Source organism: Elgaria multicarinata, chromosome 4, assembly GCF_023053635.1.
Source record: "Elgaria multicarinata webbii isolate HBS135686 ecotype San Diego chromosome 4, rElgMul1.1.pri, whole genome shotgun sequence".
NCBI classification, from domain to species: Eukaryota; Metazoa; Chordata; class Lepidosauria; order Squamata; family Anguidae; genus Elgaria; species Elgaria multicarinata.
The window spans coordinates 127,196,154-127,220,126 of record NC_086174.1 but is presented as its reverse complement, the minus strand read 5'-3'; the positions used below and the strand labels follow the sequence as shown (position 1 = coordinate 127,220,126).

General features: G+C 38.3%; 1 protein-coding gene across 2 annotated transcripts in view; it reads right to left on the bottom strand.

The window, feature by feature from the left end:
- Positions 1-212: 212 nt before the first annotated feature.
- Positions 213-23,973, bottom strand: part of ASAP2 (ArfGAP with SH3 domain, ankyrin repeat and PH domain 2) — a 98,299-nt gene continuing 74,538 nt past the window's right edge. Inside the window, exons 17-28 of one of the 2 annotated variants that reach the window (XM_063125143.1) lie at positions 23,059-23,248; positions 21,931-22,016; positions 21,501-21,616; positions 20,688-20,755; positions 18,882-18,995; positions 16,116-16,368; positions 13,110-13,271; positions 11,955-12,117; positions 11,568-11,632; positions 10,771-10,874; positions 7,124-7,246; positions 213-4,191 (exon numbers count right to left, since the gene is read on the bottom strand). In XM_063125143.1, coding sequence (XP_062981213.1) covers positions 4,117-4,191; positions 7,124-7,246; positions 10,771-10,874; positions 11,568-11,632; positions 11,955-12,117; positions 13,110-13,271; positions 16,116-16,368; positions 18,882-18,995; positions 20,688-20,755; positions 21,501-21,616; positions 21,931-22,016; positions 23,059-23,248 — 1,519 coding nt within the window. In that variant the 3' untranslated portion in view covers positions 213-4,116. The remainder of the gene's footprint in view (positions 4,192-7,123; positions 7,247-10,770; positions 10,875-11,567; positions 11,633-11,954; positions 12,118-13,109; positions 13,272-16,115; positions 16,369-18,881; positions 18,996-20,687; positions 20,756-21,500; positions 21,617-21,930; positions 22,017-23,058; positions 23,249-23,973) is intronic. The other variant, XM_063125144.1, reaches the window with a different exon arrangement.

Sequence of the window (23,973 nt, the reverse complement as noted above, 5' to 3'; positions counted from 1 at the left end):
GGGGCTTTTTCATTCCCTGTACAGGTCTGTGGAGTGATTCCTCATAAGCTTGTATAGGGGGTTAAGAAGACCTGCTTTTCTTTATTAGCCTTAGAGTTTGTAGTTATACATCTATGCAGACACTCATTTTGTTCTAAAGCTACTCATTTTAGCTCACTTTAGTTTAAGGTTCTTCCCCAAACAATTAAAAACAAGAGTCAAGATGAGGCTTAAAAGTAGTTTATTTTTCCAGTCAAGTGACTGGCTTAACAAAAGTAAAATTAATCATGCTCCAATTATAAATCACTGCATCCAGACACTAAAAATAAGAATTGATTTAGGTTATATAATGTATACAGTTGCTCTGCAACTAAACAAAACCATCACGTTGAAAATTGTACATCTCAAGTAGCATTCTGAGCTGCATTTTAAGTGTCTTATGCTCCTTTTAAAAATAGTTAACACAGTAATCTTATGTGCTCACTAATAGTTTGCTGAATACCATCATCTCCTCTTGTCAGCTATGAAAGATGACATGACCCGGAAATTGCAGTATCTGATTTTGAACAAAAAATATCCAGAATATCTTTGAGTAAGAGCAGGGGAGGGCAACGTGTCCTCCGGATATTTTGGCCTACAACTGCTTTCATTCCTCCCTATCAGCTATGCCGGCTACGGCTGATAGGAGTTATAGGCCAAAACATTTAGGGATCACAACCCTGCCCAAATTAGAGGGGTCAAATAATGCCATTGAAATAGGAACTCTTAATATAGAAGCCTTTGTTATAAGCCTACTGCCACCATACTGCAGTGTGAGAAAACAGTCTTACTCAAAATCTTCCAGTGACTATGATTAGGTTTTTTCCCCAGCCCACTGGAAGACTTCTAAAATAAGACTGGCCTTCAAACATTTATTTCAGGTGCTCCCAAGCTCTCAGGTGTATTCTGTAAAATTTGACACTTCCCCTGACCAACCTCTCCAATTGAGAGACTTCCATTCCGAAGGTGTTTGGCATGAGAGCTATTTTCAAGCCTCTTCTAAGGATGTATTGGAACTTGGCCAATATGACATTTAAGTGCGAAATAAATTTCCAAAGGCTGCTTTGCACATGATCGTATTTGAAAGATTCTGTGTTAAAAATACTGTACATAAGTGAACTGTGCAAAATAATGTGCCCATTTATTTTCTAGAATTTACCAGGCATAGAAACATAAAAAATAAGTGTCGAAAGCCAAACGGAAACCATCAGCATCTGAATAAATGTGTAGTGGCAAACTATTCTTCTAATATACATATATATTTAGTGGGAACTTTGAATAGGCAGACTTAGCTTTAAATTTTGCAACAAAACTATCTTGAAACATTCCAGTTTGCTCCCACCCGCAACCATATACACTGCAACAGCTTGTATTAAAGTGAGTTTTTAATATAAGCCAATTGATTTGCACCCACACATATGACAAGTTGCCTTGAATGTACCACTTTAGCAAGGCAGTAGGAAAGGGTGAGATCCAGCATTTTCCCCCAATATAAATATACCAATTGGCCCTTTTCCCCATCTATTTCAACCTATGCTAGCCAATATATACATAATTTCTGTGTCAGAAATTCAAAGTTCTCTTGATAAATCTAGAGATACGATAGTCACAAAACTTGTGATCAAAGCCAATGTGACCTGGACATTGATATTCTAATCCTATGCTACCAGTGCACGTTTTTGGTAGCATATGCAAAATAAAAACTGTAACAATATCACAATATACAAACATTAAAAGGACATTGCTATGTTTTGTAATCTGTTATCCTTTTGGAATTATGAAATCTATTCACAATTATTAACAGTGTCAACTACCATATTTTAGAATGTATTTAAGTACACAGTATGAGTTTGCAAACAAATATTGATTTGATTGCAGGACAGCAGTGTATACCTTAAAACAGGGAGAACTTCAATCAGTACCCTAGTACACTGTCCCATCATAACAATCTGTGTGTGAACATACCACAATGTGCTTTCTTAAGAAGAAAAAGACCAGACACTATAATTTGTGTTTTCAAAGTAAAGGACTGCAAGTAAAATTTCATGAACAGTAATTCACATCTAAATTTATTTACCAATAGCATGTAATGGGCTTTTTGTTTTGCCAAAGATAACTAAATGAAATAAAATATATGTTAAATATATATTTAGTAAAGAAAAGTATGACCTCATATCTGCAAAATATGAAGTAAACCAATTCCGGATTTAAAGTAAATACATCAAATTATTAAAATACTTGTTTAGTGGAACGAGTTGCCTTTCTAGACAAACCTTTTCATAAATAAATATGCAATTATTCATTTCTTGTAGAACTGTTGCTAGGATATTGTATTTTGTCAACATTCAAACAGCTGGAAAAGTAATATTCCTTACTAGAATTTATGCCCACAGATCACAGGATTGAACATTGTTATCCTTTTGCCCAAAGCCAGTTCACCAGTTAGGAAAAAATGCCATAAGCTGGATAGGACAGGCTCTGTTTCTACCTAGATGGGTTGGTTGCAGTTACAAAACCAAACTCTTAATTGTGTTCTTCATGACAAATTTCTGGTAAGAAAGTTACTAAATCCACCATCTCTAGCTGGCTCAAGGACTTTATACTGGCCAGTCCGAGTCTGGAGAAACATCTTCCTGCAAGGATTACAGCACCTTCTATAGCAGAGTTGTACAACTGGACTGCTTCATCTTAAGCCTTCTTCCTTACTGTATATGTGGGAGAGGCAGGCAGAAACGTGCAAGGATGACTTTCTGTCCTGTCCCCATAAAGGGATGAACATTTTCCATCTTTTCCTTTGTATTACAAGGGGACATGATATTTGATCCTAGTAGCAGCTAAATTGGGTGCATGATCTCTGTTAGTGCTCAGTACAGTAACAGGAAAATACAGATAGTTTAATCGTTCAGAAACATTTGCTAAGTTTATTAAAGTTTAAACTCCTTAATTGTTGCTTACGCAACAGGTTTTGGTCCCCTGGACTCAATTATGCAAGACTAAGCATTTCTGTTTGACTTTGGGTGATCTGAAAGCTCATATCTAACACACGTAACACAATGCCTAGTCTATTCCAAGGCATTGTGATCAGTTAGGCTTCAGTAGAAGGATTGTCCTGCAAAAGCCCAGTCCTATGTAGATAATATTTGTGTCCCATCTCTCTTCTTTGTAGAGATTACCAGTCCGCGTTCTGTGAGGTTAGGTTATTCACGTCCACCTGAGCTTTCATTGGGACAGATAGTTTGATTTCTGTCACTCTCAGTCCTTTCCACCCAGGCATTAAAAAAATATATCAAATGAATATTGTGGATAAGTAGCAATGAGACCTATGACTTCAGAAGCATCTCTTTTTTTCTTTTTAATAAAAAATGGTGTGTGTGTGCTATTTTCCTTTAGGGACATTTATTAGGGCTCTTCTGGGACAACTGTGAACATTCACAAAGTAATCAAGTGCTTCCCCCAGCAAAACTTATCTTAAATAATGGATGCAGACATGGGTGATAAGGAATCGGATGGTTAGATTGTACAGCCTCGCATTTTGTACTGTACTAAGTAAAAGCAGCAGAAAGTGTGAATCTTAAAATTGGGTTTTCAGTGCAGCTACACTGTCCCGAAATAAGTCTCAAGACGCTGAGTGCAAACAAAGGTTAGATATGCATTACGGGCACTACAGCTGGCACTGAAATGTAATATATTGGTGTAGTCAAGCCATTAATCTCTAAATTCAGCTAGCCTGCACACTTTCAAAACTCTTGAGCCCTGTATGTCAGAAATGTTATTGCTTGCTGAAGTGAAAAACGATGGTGTTTAGGATAATAAGAAAGCTTAAAAGGGGGATTTGATGTCAACACACCTGAAACTACATTTTCATGGATCTTGGATTTTAGTTTTGGGTGTGTGTGTTCCAATTTACCATGAAAATATTTGAGAGGATCTGTTATTATAAAGCAACCCCCCTCCCATGGACAAGCTGAAAGGACTGCAGTAATAAAGAGTCAACTATGGCGTAATGTTCATGAAGTATCCTGGTAAAGCATCGAATTACAGGCAGGGAGCTGTAGTGAAATCTAGAAATGGAACATCTCTCCACCTGCAAGGAGCAGTTTAGTCAACAATAAAGTGCACAAATGATACTGGAAAAGCTCCTTTTTGGTTAGGATCTCCATCAATATGCCCGATCTGGAAAAGAGAGAAGATTTTAAAGTAGAGAAGATTGAAAATTGCCTGCATTTAGGTAGTAGCCACAGAAACTTGTTCTCCAATGGAGAAGTTGTAGCCATGTGCAAATTGCTCAGACACAACAAATCTCCAGCTATAGAAAGTACTATCTACAGTATAAAATGCTGATTCTTTGTTTGCAGTTCATAATGTTTAAAGCTACTAAGACAATGCTAACATATTTTTAGTTTTTTCTAGCCACCCAAAGCAAGACAGTCTGAAGCAAAAAAGTAAATGGAAAAAAGATTTCTATCAAAATACTTGTACAATAGACACATTTCCCACATCTGAAAACTAAGAACTGCCATCCCTCCTTTGGAAATAAGATTCATTTGTCTTCAAAGTTTTACATATAGAATCCAAAGTTTGCTTATTTCCAGTCAAACGATCCCTCTTAAATATATGGAACAAGACAATAAGGGGCAGACAAATATTTTGTGTTTTGTTCTTAGAGACAATTTGTTTAGCTCAACATTATTCAATTCCTAATGCAAATCCTGTGTCACCACGGGGACCAGTAGTCTGAGAATGATTGGATAAAAATATGTTGCCCATTTCCCTTGCAACTTAAACAACTTTAGACTTTTAAAATGAATGTGCTACAAATAAAACGGCGAAGGTGACACACACACACACACACACACACACACACACACACAGTCCATTAACCACTTCTTGAACTTTGGGGTTGAAAACATGTGATTAAAGTTTTTTTCTCTCTTCTCCCTCTGGTGCCCTTTCAGCTATTCCTCCTCCTCTAACTGTCTCCAACTGACTTTTCTTCTGCCCCTTCCCCAACATTTTGTGCCTGTCCTTTCTTTGGCACTCTTACAGAAGTAAACATTATTACACATGCACAAAGTGGGACATAGGTATTAACTTCCCCTTTGCCTCAACCCTCTCTCTTCCTGAGCTGCCCAAAGCAAAGACGTGAAAGGCCGGGGGGGTGGGGGGGAAACATTTCCCCCCCTGAGGACGATTCTTGTTTTTTTCAGAAAAGTTGAACAGCTTTGATTATGAAATCTTTTCTTTTAGAATTTAAGAGAAAGTATGTACATATTTTTACCCAGCCTTTACTCCCCACAAAATGATTTCTAAAAACTATGTAATAATAACACTTTTATAGAAAGCCTAGAGATGTAAAACGTCTGGAAATAGTGAAGTCAGGGCGGGAAATGATTTTTTAATCCTCTCTGTAAGATTCCCATATAGTTAGTTCTTTCATTCCTTATTAAAATTATTGATCTAATTATTGATAGACATTTATGTTCAGTTTCCCAACGTGTGAGTAGAGTCACCATTGTACATTCTTGACAGTAAATGTGCATTCTTGACAGTTTGGGTTTTTGTTCTATGGAGTCTGTGTTTCTGATGCTGTAGAGTCATTAATGCAATTCTAATCTATTCAGACACCAATTATAAATTTACTGAGTTTACTTTTAACATTTTAAAAATATAATGGTAATATGTTTTTAAAATGCAAACCGAGTTATGTAAAAAAAAAGACTTTAGGAACAGAAAAGCAGCCCCCTCCCACCCAACTTAGTGTGCTCCAGATATTTTGAACTATGGTGCCCATCATTCCTGACCATTGGCCATGTTGCCTGAAGCTGAAGGGAGCTGAAGTCCAAAATATCTGGAGGGCACCAGGTTGGGAAAGGCTGTCTTCAAGCAATAAAGTGACTTCAGGTCTGTAAAGAGAGCTAAAAAAAATATTATTATTTTTTTCCAGGAAAAAACCATGTTTTTCCCACAGCCTCAAAATGTCCAGAAACTTTCATCTGTTTCTAAGCTTCAAAATTTTCTGCATGTTTACACTGCTCAAGCTTCAGCTTAAAACAAAAATGAGCAAAATCAGTCTGGTAGATCTTGAATAATAAGCCTTACATTACCGTATTCTTACATAAGATCTTTTATGAATGTAGTAAATATAAAAAAAATATACTTCAGCATCCAGATTGTAGATGAAAGCTAAAGATCCAACATGTAATTTTGGCATAGCTTCAGGTATCGCCATGGTATGTTTTTTCCCCTCCCTCTTTCAACAGCTGATTCACATGCCTTATCACAAACTGCTTTGGACTTCCCTGAGTTTTAAAAGCAATTTGAATTGTGATAGTGTGGGGAGGGAACTGCTGTTTGAGAAAAGCCAAACCAAGCTTCCTGTGACATGCAGAACTAGTTGTGCAGTTTTTTGGATCCTGGCCTAACACATTCATTCACTTACCAAGTCTCTCTCAAGCACAAACACACACACAGCTCCTTTTTTTTTTTTGCTACTAGCTGTTTCCTGAGCAACAGGAAGGGGGCAAGATTGCTGCTTTGAAAAACAGCCAGGCTGTAATGAAGAAGGAGCTACTTCACCAGCCCAGCTCTGGGAACAGCCAGGCAGTAATGAATAAGGAGCCACTTCACCAGCTACGCAGCGCTGGATGGAGAGACAGAAAGTCCTGTCCTTGCTTCACCAGCCTGATCTCCTTTTACACTTGCTGGCGAAGCAAGAACTGAGTGTTTTGCTCTGCCAATCCAGACACGGGAAGCCCCACTTTGAGGCACCTTCAGGAGGCAGCTTCCACTTTCCACTGCCCCACACCTCCCCAGAGGTCTGGTCAGTTGCAAGGGCCTTGCTGGGCACATCTGTTGGACTAGAGGATCCCCTGTATTGATCTACACAGATGTGCATTTTGTAGAAAGAGAAGGACTTAAGAATGCCTTTAGTTCCAATTAGAGACAAAGAATGTCCTTCCTTGTATTTTTCTTAGTAGATATTTCTAGAATACTTGGCCAGCAATTGAGTTCTACTGACTGTTGCAGGTAAGTTCCTGATAACGTGTTTTTTTTTACAAATACACACAATACCCCCTTTGATATGATTTAGCTTAAAAATACTTACCCACCACTCCTGATCTTCCTCCCCATCAACTATGATGACATCGCCCTCTGAGAACGTTAGCTCATCTGGATTATCTGCTACACAGTTGTAAATGGCTTTTACTCTCTTGGGCTTTGTTTTTGACTGTAATACAAAAACAGGAAGGCAATGTTTTGGAAACATTAGCCAGCTACAACAGAAATGTAACTGGCGTCAATGAGAGGACATAAGTGGTCTGCTTCCCTTAGTATGCAAGACATTCTGGCAGCAGAACATAGGACGTGAAACATCAAGTAGCTGCTTTAATACGGTCAGATCACTGGTCCATCTAGCTCAGTATCATCTACACTGATTGGCAGAGGCTTCTCCAAGGTTTCAGATGGGAGTCTTCCCAAGTTCTACCTGAGATACCAGGGCGTGCACCTGGGACCTTCTGCATGCAAAGCAGATGCTCTTCCACTGAACTACATCCCTCCCTGTATTACTTTCCCCTACCAATATGCATACATATTTCACATTGTCTTCCAAATGTGTGCATCTGGACTGAAACATGTATAATACTTTGCTGTCCACAAATGACGAGATGCAACCTTCCCCACCACAAGTCATTAATACTCACGTAGGAAAGTAACTTCTTAAGCTGCCCTTACCCCTTTGGCCTTCTAGCACAAGTCATCTCACTCTATTAACCTTGCAGTGGCTGCAAAGTGGTGCTGCGTTGTTTATACGATGCAGCAGCAAACTCGCAGCCACATCGGGATTTTACGCCCAAAACTGCACTTTTCCGCGGTGTCATTTTACTGCAACTTTCCCCATTGCTCCGATGCCACTACGTTGTTTCTTTCAGCAGTCTCTGGTGGCTTCGATTCAGGGGTGTTCCTAGGGGCAGTTCCCAGTGCAGGGTAAGCCTGGGAACGCAGGACAGGGAGTGGTCTCGGCAAGCCGATTGGCTGCTGGTGTTGAAGGTTTTCATGGCCGGATAGCCCGTGCTACCTCCTGCCATCTAGCTTTCTTGATTCCACCTCACAGCAGTGATGCAGCTTTTTGAGGGAGTCAGTGTACAAAGTCGCTTTATATGAGCACACACACCCCGCCCCGCAAAGATAAGAACAACACATATGAACAGCATTTAGTTAGGGAATACCATTACACATCTATTTCATTGTGTGCACAGGCCAGCAGCTACAGCTTCCAGAGCTATGGACATAGTAGACCAGACATCCAACACCACCAGAGTTCGCCCTTATGCAGCACTTGATCTTTTCAGAGCAGTCACTAACGTTAATGTCAAGATTCACTACATCTATCTCTGAGAATCAAGTACATCAAACCTTTGGGAACCAAAGCTGTTTAAGATGTTTGTCCAAGTCATCTATTGTCCAGCAACTACAAGAACTTCTACTTTCCAGAATTGCCAATGACATTCTTTGATTACTCTCTTAGACATTCTACAAACAATGCAATTCACAGAAATCGCTAAAAATAATAAGAAATTCATGCAATGTCCACAATGCAATAGTTATTTAATTATTTACCATATTTCTATGCCACCTAGCAACAAAGTTCTCTGGGCAGCTTACAATATCAATAAAATATTAAACTAGAGCAACCAACTATAAAACAATAATACAGCATAATTCAAGCAAAAGAGACCAACATCAATAAAATAAGAAAAGCAAGACCAAAAAAATCCAAATAAATTTTAAAAGATTTAAAAGTTTTTAAAAGGCTGAAATGTGGCAGCTTTTATGAAGATGGACATCACCTATATTATGGTGTCAAGGAAGAGAGGTGGGAAAATGATTATACTCTGGTTTCTTATTAATTAAAGTACTCATACATGAATTGAGATTACTGTTTGTAAGTAAAGGATGTGTACAGCTTCTTTTGAAGCATGCAGAAGGATTTTCCTCTGATGAAGAACTATTTAAGCTCAAAACTCACAGCATTTCACTGAACTCTGTTTCAAAGAATAATTATTTACTACTAGTGTAAACCCCATGACGCCATCTGTGCTAGTAGTCTAAGATGAGAAAGAGCCACATTCACTTGGTGTTAATGGAAAGACGTCACAATTTGTGCCTCAAGCCTTTTATCATGCAGCCAAGATTATTCCCACTTCATCACCACAAAGGCAGTCTCACCTGCCCACACAGCCAAACCACTTCATGCGCAGTAGAAAATGGTGAGCTGCCCCTAATTTACATATGTGGCAGCCCTTCCCCACCCCTCATGCCCCCAGATTGGCTGCCTCCATCCCCTTCCCCCCACCCACTAGTGGCAACATCTAACGGTGTGGCTGCAGCTGGGACCCACATTTGCACCATACTGACTTGGCCAAGCATTAGATATACTAAATCATAACCCTGTTTAGATGTAACAGCAGCGTCCAGCAGCAAATCATGGTTTAATTAACCCATGAATTGTGGGGATGCATACTGCTTTCTGCTTGCATTAACAACCCTTGAATACTGGGATTGTTTTTCTTGGGTTAATTTTGTGTTGTTTAACCCACGACAAATATACCATTTGAGGGCTGTCAATGAAAACAGGAAGTGGCTCGCACACAGCACACATTCCCACAATTCATGGGTTAATTAACTCATAATTTGCAACTGGACACCACCATTACATCCGAGCAATGCCTATGTAACTGAGGCACAAAATATTGGACATTTGTATTTATAACTGAAAGGTTTAGTCTAGCAGTTCTAGAAAACCTAAGTATACACCTACATCTATTCTCACATCTCTCATCTATGGCTAATACTGCTTCAAGTATCTAACTTGTGGCTCATTACTATGGTAACTTTGGAAGGAAGCCAAGAGGCTGAAGTGAGTTATTTAGCTGGCTGGCTTCATCTAGCTAATAACAAATAAATGCAAGGCAATGGTGGAGTTAATATGAACAAAAAGAACCACAACAGGCGACCACCAAAGAAATAAATTTCTTTAAACCAGTAAAGTAATTGTTATTCAAATTTGTATATATTAAACCAATCAATACATTGAATTAAGTGGTCGCCTGTTGTTCTTTTTGTTCATCTAGCTAATGCCTTTTCATATCAAAGTTTCTGCTAAGGTGATTTATTAATATCCTTTTAGCACAAATTATTATTATTATTATTATTATTATTATTATTATTATTATTATTATTATTATTATCCTGCCTTTTGCACAATCCATTTAGCTTAATCCCTTCCTTGTACAAATACTATGTGTTGACTTTTGCTGTTACCCTGTGATAGGAATCAAGTGAAACTAGGTTACTCAGAGGGGTCCAATCTAGGATTGACTGATAAGTAAGAATCGTTGCATAGGCGAGATTTTCACAACTTGTTCAACAAACACTGCCTGTGGTTTACAGCTACACCACTCAATCAATTTTCTTGGGAGTAGTCCCAGATTTGCATGTGACTTCAGTGAAGCTCTTTCAAAATAAGTGATAGATAAAAGACCAGATGCTCCTTTTCGTTGTCGTTCCTCGGTCCAATGTCAATTCAAATTCAAAGGATGGCAAGGAAGAGAAAAAGTGGAACAATGGAATCAAAAGAAACTGGCCTCCCTGTTTAAAGTCACCTGAGTCCACACAATGCCTTTATTCCCAATGCAAAGAGTTGCCAAATACAAACATTTAAGAGACTGACCTAGATTCGTCACGACTTACTATTTGGGACTTTCTTGGCATTGGAGCTGGAGGTTGGATTGGTACTGACATGTTTGTAGAAGGGGCAATTTGTGATCCTGCAATATCAGATGAAGACTCTCCTGCTATTAAAAGAAAGATTTTTAGTTATAACTGATTTTTAAAATCACAGACTGTTCTATTTTTAGATAATGTAATGCATTTGTAGCGGTTTCCAAACTATCAATTATTTCTCGCACCAAAAGCCCCTCAGCTACTGGGTCAGAACCAAGGCTATCAATGGCTAGTAGTCATGATGGTTATGTATTATCTCTACTAGAGGCAGTATGTCTCCAAATACCAGCTGCTGCTAAGGAACATAAGCAGGAGGGTCCTGTTGCACTCATCTCCAGTTTATGGGCTTCCTGGAGGGTTAGAATTAGCCACTAGGGGAATGGAATGTGGTACCAGATAGGCCTTTGGTCTAATCCAGCACAGCTCTTCTTATGTTCTTTTAGCTGCAGGCCAGAACACACTAATGCAAGTAGTATTGAAAAGAATGGTCTTATGCCTTGTAACCTTGTAAGTAAAATCCTTAAGTCAAGGAATCAATATTCATCTCTTTTTTTTTCTGTCACGCATTCTTTGTGACAGCCCAGAAAATCTTAAGGGAATTCTGGGATCTGTAGGACTTTTTTTCTGCCTAAACATGCATCAGACTGTATCCTACATCACTGCATGCAGGTTTTATCACATACAAAATAAACAAGTCAGTTGGCCAAAAGTTGCTGCTAAAAAGAGCAGAAAATTAAAACTATGATTTAAAAAATAATAATCACCACAAGATTGCTGCAGAGATCCAGATCCTTTATTCTTGTTAGTTAAGCTGGATGACTTGTCAGTCCTGTCCAGGAGAGAAGCAAGCATTACTACCCATCATCACTTCTCAAGTTTGTTCCATCCCATTCATCTTTTGAAACCATATTCGGGATGCTATTAGGGGCTGATGGGGCCTGCCCACTGCTCTGCTTCTTATTTGAGAAAAACTGAACTAAACAAAACACAACCAAAAAACTGTTAAAAGGGGACAGTCTTAGACATAATAGAAAGTGCAGATGACATTTCTGTACACATGCAATATAACACGGACCTGACATCCAGAAATAATCTGATATACAACCTTTTCGCAGTCTGCAGAGCTTTAGGAATTAAATGTGACAAATTACCCAGAAGCAGGCTTTTTCTGAGAAATTCTACTTGGGGGCTGTGGAGGAAGTGGTGGTGGTGTAGGTTTGGCCTGTGGCACAGCTGGCTGTTTTGACTGCTGGTTCAAAGCTTCAAGAACACTGGCTGTCTTTGCCACTGGAGGTGGTGCTGAAGAGAGTAGATCTATAAGAATGCACATATAATAGTATATTGATGATAAGCGCCAGGATGCTTGACTTCTTTCATTCATCCATAGTTAAGACTATCACAGTCTGTCTGGGTTTGGACATAATGCTAAACTGTGGTTAATCAAAACTGGAAGAATAAGCTTCCAATCTCCATGCAGCCACACCAAAGGAGAAGAGGGGAGCGCGGAGCACCCAAGCCTGAGACACATTCCTATAACGATAAACTAGTTTATTGTCACATTCAAACTCAGCCAAAGTCTACCAAGTCTGGAGTAAGCAATCTGGTGTTATGGCCAAAGGGCAGGTTTATAGAAGATCTAGTCCAAATCATCTGGAAGGAACAGAGTTGCCTATCCCTGGTTGAACCCATACATAAAAACATCAATGAGTCTTGTGGCACCTTGAAGTGGACTCTACAAAATGGACTCACAAAAGCTTATGCCATAATAAATTTGTTAGTCTTTTAAGGTGCGAAAAGACTCTTTGCTATTTTTGTTGCAACAGGCAAACATGGTTACTGCTTTGGAAATTCATACATTAAAAGCTGACCTAGCAGCAATGTAAGCATACCAAATAACTTGGAGTACACATACTAACCTTCATGAGAGGTGTTTTAACACTACCAGATAATTTTTAAGTCACACTTTTAATCCTATTTTCATGAAAAAACAAACAGCAACAATATCTCAGAAGTAAGAATTAATAGATCATACCAAGAATAATATGAGATAGGTATAATTAAAATCAGTAATTTTATACAATTAAAAAAACTTTCAAAAATTGTGGGGACAGCCTGAATTCCTTGGTAAACTTCCCTGAGATACCCATTCCTCAGCTATGCTTTATACTCAAGTAACCAAAGCAGCAGGTTTATTAAAACTACATCCACCAGAGAGGAAGAAGCATGAGCTGTGGAATGGAAAGTTGAGGCCAACCGTGATTAGATGCAGCAAAAATAAAGGAATCTGTGGCAAAGTGCAAACATACTTGTAGACGTTCCACGCAATGGTGGAACAGGGGGGTGGACAGTTGGTGGATCTGATGAGGACCTTTGCCTGCTTATGCTTTCCATTCCTAAAGAATTTGTCTTCCACAGTGTGTTCGGTGAAGGCGTGGTCTGAACAGCACTGCCAAGAAATGAAGACTGAACTAAAAAGAAAGGAAAACACTGGATTATTATAATAATTACCGCTGGCTGTGAAGTGAGGAGAAAACAGCACCTTTACTTAACCAGGTTGGCTGTGATCCGGAGGCACTTGCACTTCGAAATGGCATAAGGACTGGGGCATTTTTAAGGCTTGAGGGCTGCGACATCAAGGGATAAGCACATGTGAGTGAGGCTCCAGATCAGCCAACGGACGTGAAGCTTTCAGAACAATACTTTTCAATGGACTACATCAGTATGTGATGTATCATCAAGTGTTTCCCCCAATTTTTTTAATCACCTTTTAAAATAAAGTGTTTTGCTATTGCCATATAATTTGATAAAGCAAGTTATTGGGTTGGAATAGGCAGGGAAATACAGTTAATTCCTCTTACCACCAACTAGACCTGAAGGGAGCAATAACATGCATGTTTTACAACTCCCAGCCATGCTGGGGAATCGTAAGACTTTTTTCTGTAAAAAACCTCCTGATGTGGTGGCAGATAAGGCAGTACTGGATGCTTCCGCTACTGAGCTCCTGCATCCACTCATTGGCCCTTCTCCTTCATCTGCCAGGGCATGTAGGTTTCCAGGCCTGCCATACAGTAGGTTAAGGAAAGGGAGTAGATAACAGGATGGAGAAGTGAATGGGCAGGAGCAGAAATAGACTTAAAGGTCTTTGCCTGTCTAACACAGCCTTCCCCAACCTGGTGCCCTCCAGATGTGTTGGATTATAACTTCCCAGAATCGGCCAGTCAGCTATGCTGCCTGGAGGATTCTGGGAGTTGTAGTCCAACACATATGGAGGGCACCAGGTTCAGGAAGGGTTGTGTAAGATATAGCAACTGAAAAAGGAGTGACGCATATGCCAATCCACGAATCTCTTCTTTTATGATTGAAGAGTAACCTATTAATAGCATGCTTATGAACAGTATTGAAATAATAGTTTTTAGAAAGCCACAATAGTAGCAAAGAAAATGGTAATGTTTGTTAATTAATGAAGAAGCAAGAACTGCAGCCAGGTTTGCTGAGAGGAAGTGCTTCGCCAAAGAGCAAAAGTTCTCTAAAGGCAAAAGTTCTCTAAAAGTTCTCTAAAGGTCCTCTAAAAGTTCTTTAAAATTCCTCTAAAAGTATTCTAAAGGTCCTCTAAAAATCTTCTACAGGTCTTATAAAAGTTCTCAAAAGGTTCTTTAAAAGTCCTCTAAAGGTCCTCTAAAGGTTCTTTAAAAGTCCTCTAAAAATCTTCTACAGGTCTTATAAAAGTTCTCAAAAGGTTCTTTAAAAGTCCTCTAAAGGTCCTCTAAAGGTTCTTTAAAAGTCCTCTAAAAGTCTTCTAAAGGTCCAATAAAAGTTCTCTAAAGGTTCTTTAAAAGTCCTCTAAAAGTTCTTTAAAGGTTCCCTAAAAGTCCTCTAAAGGTCCTATAAAAGGCTCTTTAAAAGTCTTCTAAAGGTCCTATAAAAGTTCTCTAAAGGTTCTCTAAAAGTTCTCAAAAGGTTCTTTAAATGTCCTCTAAAGGTCCTTTAAAAGTCCTATAAAAGTTCTTTAAAGGTTCTCTAAAAGTCCTCTAAAGGTCCTATAAAAGTCTTCTAAAGGTCCTATAAAAGTTCTTTAAAGTCTTCTAAAGGTTCTTTAAAAGTCCTCTAAAGGTCCTATAAAAGTTCTTTAAAGGTTCTCTAAAAGTTCCTTAAAAGTCCTCTAAAGGTCCTATAAAAGTTCTTTAAAGGTTCTCTAAAAGTTCTTTAAAAGTCCTCTAAAAGTCTTCTAAAGGTCCTATAAAAGTTCTTTAAAAGTCCTCTAAAGGTCCTATAAAAGTTCTTTAAAGGTCCTCTAAAGGTTCTTTAAAAGTCCTCTATAAAAGCTCTTTAAAAGTTCTCAAAAGGTTCTTTAAAGGTTCTCTAAAAGCTCTTTAAAAGTCCTCTAAAGGTCCTATAAAAGTTCTTTAAAGGTTATTTAAAAGTCCTCTAAAGGTCCTATAAAAGTTCTTTAAAAGTCTGTGAAGTTGGGAATAGTAACTCACAGGCAGTTGTGAGAATAAAAGAGGAATGGAAATATTGACAGCCATTTTGAAATGTGGGATAACTTGTAAATAGAAATGAATAATAAAATGTATCTTAGGCTCACCCCGGAGAACCTATATCTCAAAGTGAGAGGGAGGTATTTTTTACCTCCATTGCAAGCTGCATATTTCACATTTACTTTCAAAGGAAGTGACTGTACATAATAAAGCAGCCATCAAAATCAATAGGATTAAACTTTAGCTCAAACATGTCAGTTTAGAGTGGGTTTATTGATCGCAGCCAGAAAAGCCTAATTTCGACATTTAAAAATGATGGCAATATTTGCATTACCAATCAAATTTAGAACTGTTCTTTACCTATACATCCAAGCAATTAAAATAATTTAACCAAAGAACATTACATTTGTTCATCACTGTGAAATAGACATCTCATATAAACTTACCAACTACATTAATTGTGCACCAACAAAATTAATTATAAATAATAAAACTACTTTAGCTATTACAATTTTGCCATTAAAGTGAAGCTTCCTTTCAAAACTAGGCCTTGCTAAGACTGCCTGCTTGTGTTCCATATAGCATTTAACTCCAACTCTGACCACTTTTTCCCCCTTTTCTGCAACCTGCACATATAAACAGAAAGTGCAGATTCAGCTCAATTTAAAACAGAGGAGCGGGGTGGGGTGGGGTATGATGAGACAGAGAAACCCCCAGCAATGTATAGATCTAATACCAACCTGGACAAATTAAATGTAAAATTAAAATCTCCGAAGCCAAAGAAACAAAGTATCTGCATTTAAACCACTTGTAAAACCTTATGGGGATTCATACCTTTTCCAATATTCCTGGGAGGCAACGGAGGTGCACTTGTAACAGGTGCGGCAGGCTGGGTGGGAGGTGGGCTGCTACTGAGTATGGCCCCATAGGTCTCGTTCTGTAATAAGCTTGGCATAAAGCCTCTCTGTTTGTCCTTGGCTATATTGGCAGCATCTCTTGCCAAAGATGCCACGTTAGGCTGAAGTTGGCTTGATCCTAGCTGATAGAAACTTACAGGTCTGTCCTCTCTTCTATTGGGGCTTGGTTGCTTAAAGAAAAGAAAAGGAAAATAATAAAGAAAATGGCTACATTGGGAAGTATTTCAAATGTAATTCTAATGTATATTTTTTTTAAAAATCTACCAGAAATCTATTGACAATAACTAAGTCTGTAATCCCAAACATTTTTACTAAGGATTGAACACAGTGGGACTAACCTCTGAATAAACATGCATAGAACTGTGCTGTAAGGCCATGTTGTAGCCGCTGTGATCAAATTACTAAGCATTTCTAGCAGCAGTATAGCATTGTTTTACATTTCTTCTGGATATATATTTAAAGTCACTGGTCCAGTATCAATGAAGCAAGCCAGTTAAAAATAAAAGCCAAAGCATCAACACACACACACACATACACACATTTATGGAGGAAAGGGACTTTTGTTTTACATGATGGGTAGGGAGCCTGTGGCCCACACTGGTTTGTTCTGATGGGAGTTCGAATCCAACTCCTTCTGGAGGACTGTCAGTTTGCCACGTCTGCTTTAAAGAAGGCACTTGCCATCTTTCAATTTTAGCATGCCCATTCTGGCAAGAAGTTTGCCAACCTTGAACTGGTTTTGCAGAAGGTTCATTTCAGAAAGGCAGGTGTTCAAAATGTATCTCCTTTTGGCTAAACTAAAGTGAAATGTTTGTGGCTTTTTACTGTATTCTTAATGTCCATCAAATGTTTTGCAGATAGCAAAACAATTTTGCAGTCTGTTATGAAGACAACTCCAACATGTCTCAAGGCGTATACACATGCAGCAGCAATGTACAGCCATGCCTTCAGACATAAATTGTGTCATTAATAACCCTTAATCTCCTTTTTACACATTCCTTTAATCTGAAAACCTATTAATAGTGAGTGAGCAGTGAAATGCCTTAATCCCAAACTTCATCACTGAGCTGGACAGCAACAGAGCTGAGGCCAAATAAACACACGTCAAAGAGAGCCAGGGGTTTTACCTACCACACCACTTCCCGCTTAAACAGGAACTTTTTATCATGCTCCTATTCTAGGTGGCTGTGGCAAAAGGGCACTGCAGATAGAATGGTAAGGCACTGCCATTGAACCTGTCTCTTCTAAACAATACATAAATCCATCATGAAGTTTTGTCTTCATCTGGAATATCCTGGTGAAAGAGTTTCATTTATGTATTGCATTAGGGTACACTGATGTCACACCACAGCACAGATTTTTGCAAGAGTAGCGCATAACCCCTAACTTCCTTAACAACATTAAAAAAAACTATAACGATGATGAAAATTACTCTTGTTGAGAGCAGACACATTTCCTATTTTTTGATGCTGGGTTTCTGATATTCTAATTACATCAATATATACATTTGGGTTATTTGTAACAGCAGCGAATATAGGATTTATTCCTGGAAGTGCTTCTATTCCAGAAATTCCTGCAGTAAAGAGGTTGAAAGACATGTCATGCACTGCATGCAATGAATTGCAGAGCAAATTGCCACTACCAATAGCGTCTAAAAGGTTTTGTGACAAGGGTAGATAATTACTAAATATCAGATCAATAGTTAGGGTTTGTGCTTGCCTGGTTTGATGCTCTGTGTTTTCCTGTGTGGCAAGGAAAGGCAGATCACTGTAGGGAGGGTTCCATCAAGGCAATGGCTCCCCTGTTCACAGAGCAGTACATCTGTGCTGAGTTGCAGCAACAGACAAGTGCCAGTAATATAATCTTAGAGGCAGGGCATTCACTGCCGATCCCAGGTCTTCATGCTCTTCATCACGCAGGATCTGTGTTGCTCACCGAAATGTTGTCAACACTGTTTGATAGCAATAACCTAAGCACAGATGCTTGCAGAAGGCAGAGCCACACCCTGTGGCGCTCTTTGTATTGGATATCATGACTCTTTCCCCCAGTGGCCAGAATATGAGAAGACCAGAAAGGACTTAACTCTATTTCCCTGTCATGCAGTTCATTCCAAAGTGTGGCCAGTATATTATTTTACTGCAGTACTACTACAGGAGTAAACACTGTCCTAAGGATCACTATGGATCCCAACTTCTTGAACTTTAACAAACAAATGGCTGGGTCAGAATGCTTTTAGATAAGGCTTTTATCATGCCACTGCCCTGCCTCTTTCACATAATTTTACATAGGCTCCAGACATTGTCATCTTCCTTTCATTAACCCTCCTGTGTTTTCCCACCATTTCTTCCATCTTTTTCCTTACAGCAAAAAATTTTTAAGGAAAAAAAGACAGAATTGCTGTCCAATGCCTTTTGATTGGTAGTGCTAGGAGCCCTCTGTCTGAAAGCACTCTCAGTTAAAGGAAGATATGGAGAAGAAAACATCATGTGATAGCTGCCCATGACAACACATACACAAGCATACAGAGAAGTAGCAGTGGAAGAGATGATCTAGCAGAATGAATCATTCATCGTTCTTCATACCTATTTCCTTACCTGCTGCCCCAGCTCGAAACAGCCTTTTATCCCAAAAAATTAAAACTCTTAAAATAGTACAATAAAGCCACAAGTATCTAAATTAATACCTGCAACTTTTCATCCACATCATCATCACTTTCATCCAGATCTTCATGAAGTAATCGCCATTCATATTCAACGTGAACATGAGAATTAAGCCTTCCAGTCAGGGCTTGCGTGAGCTAAGGAACCAAATTAAGCATCATGAAGCAAAGTCAATGTCAATGGTTTAAATATGCTTTCTTTAAACAGATCTGGCGTCAGGTTCCTTTCTACTCCCCTTCCATTTCTCTCTCTCTTTTTTAAGTGCAAAGTTATGCTGAATTTATTTTAAAGGATTGCATGGCAATTGTGATAGTGAGGTCTTGCCCACATAGCTAATAATGCACACTCAAGTAAGGACCACGTCAACGCCCCCACACCACCAAAAACTGGTCTTCAGATATTGTACACGAGGGACACCTATGGAGGTAGGAAAAGGACCCATGACTGACTACCTTCAGTTCTTGATCTCTGAGCTACGCATTCAGAAAAATGATGATACAGTATTTCTAAGACTGTGACTGAATGCTTCTCCAAGTAAAAAAGATTTAAGAAAATCCCTTCCTGCCTGTGGAAAAGATGTAAAGATAACTCCTGCCCATGGAAAATTAGTGTGTCAAGGAGAAGTATTCTAGGCTCATACAATCATGTCAAATCCATCTGTGTTCCAGCATTCCCAGGAATACCACATGATTCCTCTGAACATGTAGCTACGCCCTGAGATAACCAAGCTCTGACTAATTATGAAAGTAGTTCCTGCAGCTTAGAAATTATACGAAGACTAACTATCCCATCGAAAACAGTTGGTTTTGATGCAGCACCATCCAGAACTGAATACAATGGAATTCAGGGCTGAACAGACAGAATGGACCCAGGAGGATCAGGTCTGAAATCTCATCCCAGTTATGGATTCAGGGAGTTGCACTGGACACCCAGATTAGGTTCCCTGTCCATTTCCCTACCTCAAAACCACCTTTGTGAAGTTAACAAAGATTCACTGAAAAAAAGCACTTTTGCAAACCGAAGTTTCAACATAAAATAATAAATATTTAAAGCAGTATCGGAGGACAAAAGCATTGCATTTTGCTTCAATATTGTTTATCGAGAAAAGCAGCAACTTAAACATGCATGTAGCATTTCAAATATTGTATTCAGGTATCTTTGCTAGATTACAAAATATAAAGCAAGCAGGTAGTGTTCTAAGGAGATCCACTAAACAAATATTTATTAGATAGTGTCCACCATTCTTAAGAAAGTGCCACGAAAACCTCACTGGCAGTGCCCAACACTTTCAGTCTACTTACATTCTTAATGCATTGCTAGCATTACTGACCTCTAGCGTTATACCAACAGTGTAACGTTGTTATAACAACAGTGTAACAACTTTTGCAGGAAAACCAGTCATACAAGCTTACATTATTGACATACCGCTGGAGGTTCACCAACAGCATACGTCGACGAGCAGCAGTGGATACTGTCCACTGTGTGTTATTAAATAACCTAACAGAGTTCACTGAAGAACAGTTTGAGAAAATAAATCTTACCAGCTCTTACCAGAACAGTTTGACTGCTGACGGAGACAGAACGAACACGACTGCAGTCTTAAAGAAATATCTATAAGCTCCTGACAAAGGATCTCCAGATCCGAAACGTTGAGCGTTGTACAAGTTTGGTTGAAAGTTTTTTGAACATTTTTATATTTCGAATAAGAAAAATAAAGAAACCTCTTTTGACATTTCATAGCACCAGAGCTAGCCGCCTCTTTTTCTCATAGCCTTATTAAATAACCTAACAGAGTTCACTGAAGAACAGTTCGAAAAAATAAATCTTACCAGCTCTTCACAGTGTGTATGTTTCAAGCGTTTAGCTATATCAAGTGGTGTCTCCCCAGCTTCATTAGCTATAAATCAATGGAAGGAAAATGTTATATTCTTGTTTGCAATTTAAATTGTGTTACTAAAAATGGAAGTGGCTTTCAAATCTGAAGTGAAAGAACTGAACACTGGGTGCAATCCGTCCAAAGATGCACACTTAAAGGACCCTCTGATTTCAGGAGGAGCCAATTATGCAAGTGCTTAAATTATCAATGAGACTTAAAATGTTTAGCACTAATTGACCATGCACACATTGTAAGATGTAAAGCCTTAGCTTTGCTGAACGTTTTGCTGAGATTCAATAGTATTAGCCAGTTTGTTCCTGTGTCATTGGGTTAACTCAGTAATTTACTGTATAATAACAACTCACAGAAACCAGGAAAACTTTTAAAGCAGCGTAGCAAAATAAAAATAAAGTTTGGAACACTAACTTAAAAATACACATTTACAATATTGGCTCAACAGTTTGCACTTCTCATAAGAAGATAAGAAGACTCATGCTGGACCAGACCAAGGGTCCATCTAGTCCAGCACGCTGCTCGCCCAGTGGCCAACCAGATGTCAACCGGGAATCCGCAAGCAGGACACGGGTGCAACAGTACCCTCCCGCCCATGTTCCCCAGCTACTGGTGTCTATAGGCAGAGTATTGCCTTCTAAAAAGATCTATATTAAATGTGAAAGAAATAGTAAAAAATATTGCAAGCCTGTATGTTCGCAGGGAACAATAAATGAAAAATACAGGAGTAGAAGGGCACTCTTTACCCTTTTACCTATTTCAATGGAAGCCTTCCCTCTCAGCAGCAGTTTGAGGCACTCAACGTTATCTGTCAAACAGCAGTAATGTAGAGCTGTACTACCTTTACATGTCTGCTTGTCAAGGTTGCCACTATACAGGAGAAAGGTAAAAGCTTTAGATAATAATATAGTTGTCCAGACCACAAAATCTGTGTTGCAGAATTTTCTAATGGTTTTTAATTAAATCAAAGTTTACACTGGGAAAGCTCTCTTCCCTTTTAACATTCTTATGTATTGTAAAGGCCTTTGCCTACATACAATAAAGTTATGTGTATGTGCTTTATATGAGATGATTACACATTTTCACCAAGTTCTCAATCAAACAAATAATTTGACTGAGATTTTGACTTCCTCAGTTTGAGTACTGAAATAGAAATGCAAAGGAATCATTCTGGAATTACTCACCTGTTCTGTACTAAGAAGTCAACTATGTGAAGTGAGGTTCGATCAACTGATCTTACAGCAAGATGAAGGGCAGTTTCATCTTGTTCCTGGAATCATAACAAACACATTACGTGCCTTCTGACTGATAGCACACAGTGATATTTTTTTTTAAAAAAATCTGAATATTTTAAAACACCATGTTTATTGTTGCACTGTACTAAACAATTTTTTTTAAAAAAACAAACCATGACTGTTTTTGGCCATCCTATCAAAATCTGGCTTTTATACAGAACGAAAGCATCATCTTGTGAGTCTTGGGAAAGAAAGAAAAAATCTGAGTAAGGGGGAAACATGCTTTAGAAGGGACCCATCCCACAGATAATCTACTGATATACTTTTGCACTCAAGATATACCTCTATGGCTTAATGGGGTCTTAGTAGTGGGAAATTCATCAACTGGGAACTGAGAAGGAAGGGTTTATTGACCATATGTTGACTTCCTTCCATATGTTAACTTGCTTGCTTGGTTTGAAAGTTATGGATATGAAGTGCAGAACTAGTAGATATTTTGGGGGAAGAGTCAATGGCTGTAGTGCATGCTGGCACCAAGAACATTGGGAATTGTTATCATGAGGTAGTGGAAGAAAAATGTAGGTTGCAAGGTAGGCCAGGACCTCAAAAGTGGTATTTTTGAAAATTCTACTTTATGCACAGGGCCAGCTAGACAGGCAGAGCTGAGGGATCTCAATTCATAGATGAGATAGTGGTGCTAGGAGGAGGGGTTTAATTTAGTATACACTACAGAACATTTTGTGACAAGCTGAACCTGTACAAAAAAGATGGGCTTCACCTGAACTACAGTGAAATCAGACTGCTGGCACTTAATCTAAAAGGTTGCAAAGCAGCTTTTAAACTGACATCTGGAACAAACAACAAGAGCAGGGAATAATAATGCATTTTTTAAATGTTTTTAACAGATTGGAGGACACTATTTTTCAAAACTTTTTTTGTTGGCTTCTTTTGCAAATAATAACATCTCAAGAGTGATAATGAATATTAGTAAAATATTATAAATTACTTATGATCCCATTTCCATATATACAGCAGTTCATATTCATATAATAGATAAGAGAAGGTTTCTACACTTACATGCCCATTTGCTAGTGGAATTTTCTCTGTTAGATCCACACCATCAGCATACACTTGAACCAATCCAAAAATGTCTCTTGTTTTAACTGCTTCACAGAGGCTTTGTAGTTTGGCTACATTGTCAGAATATTTTTTCCTTGCATATTTTCTTTCAATATATTTGGCATTAATATAATCTTTTCTTGCATTCCTGAAATAAGGTATGAGTCGACATGAGCTGTTCAGACATTAATCTCACTAAAAATTATTATTCTAAGTGCAACTTTACCCCCCCGCCAAAAAAAAAATTCATAAAAACTGTTTGGGTTTTATTTCTAGTATAATTTCCTTTCTTCTCTGATATGTACGTGAAGGTTTTATATTAATGATCAGTTCCTTGTCAACAAATACTAACTTGACTATTACAAACAATGAAGTGATTAATTAGTACAAAATAGATACGTAAATTTGGGTCATTGTTATAACACCCTATTTTCTTTAGCTCTTTGGGGGAAAACTTTAAATATATTTTGCAAATTAAATTATAACTAACTGTGCGGTCATTCAGCCAACATGTTCCATCAGCTAAACAGTAAAAAATAATAATCTGTTACTCTTTTTCATTATTTAGATTGAGGTCAATTGTTTAAATTTGCTGTCATGTATGCTTTAACATCAGGTCTGTTACAGACTACAGAGAATAATCAAATCAAGTATGCTCTATTCAAATACCAGTTCTTCAGGCTTTAGTCTCCATTTGTCCAGGTAATATTAAATCCAGTATTTTTCTTTGCTAACACACACAGACACACACACACACTTTCTTGTTTCATCACTTACATTCAGGTTGTTCACCAGATTATTTTTAATGCAAGTGAAGAACACATGCTTATTGCTACTAGACTGAAATTTTATTGAGAAATAAAAACACAGTTT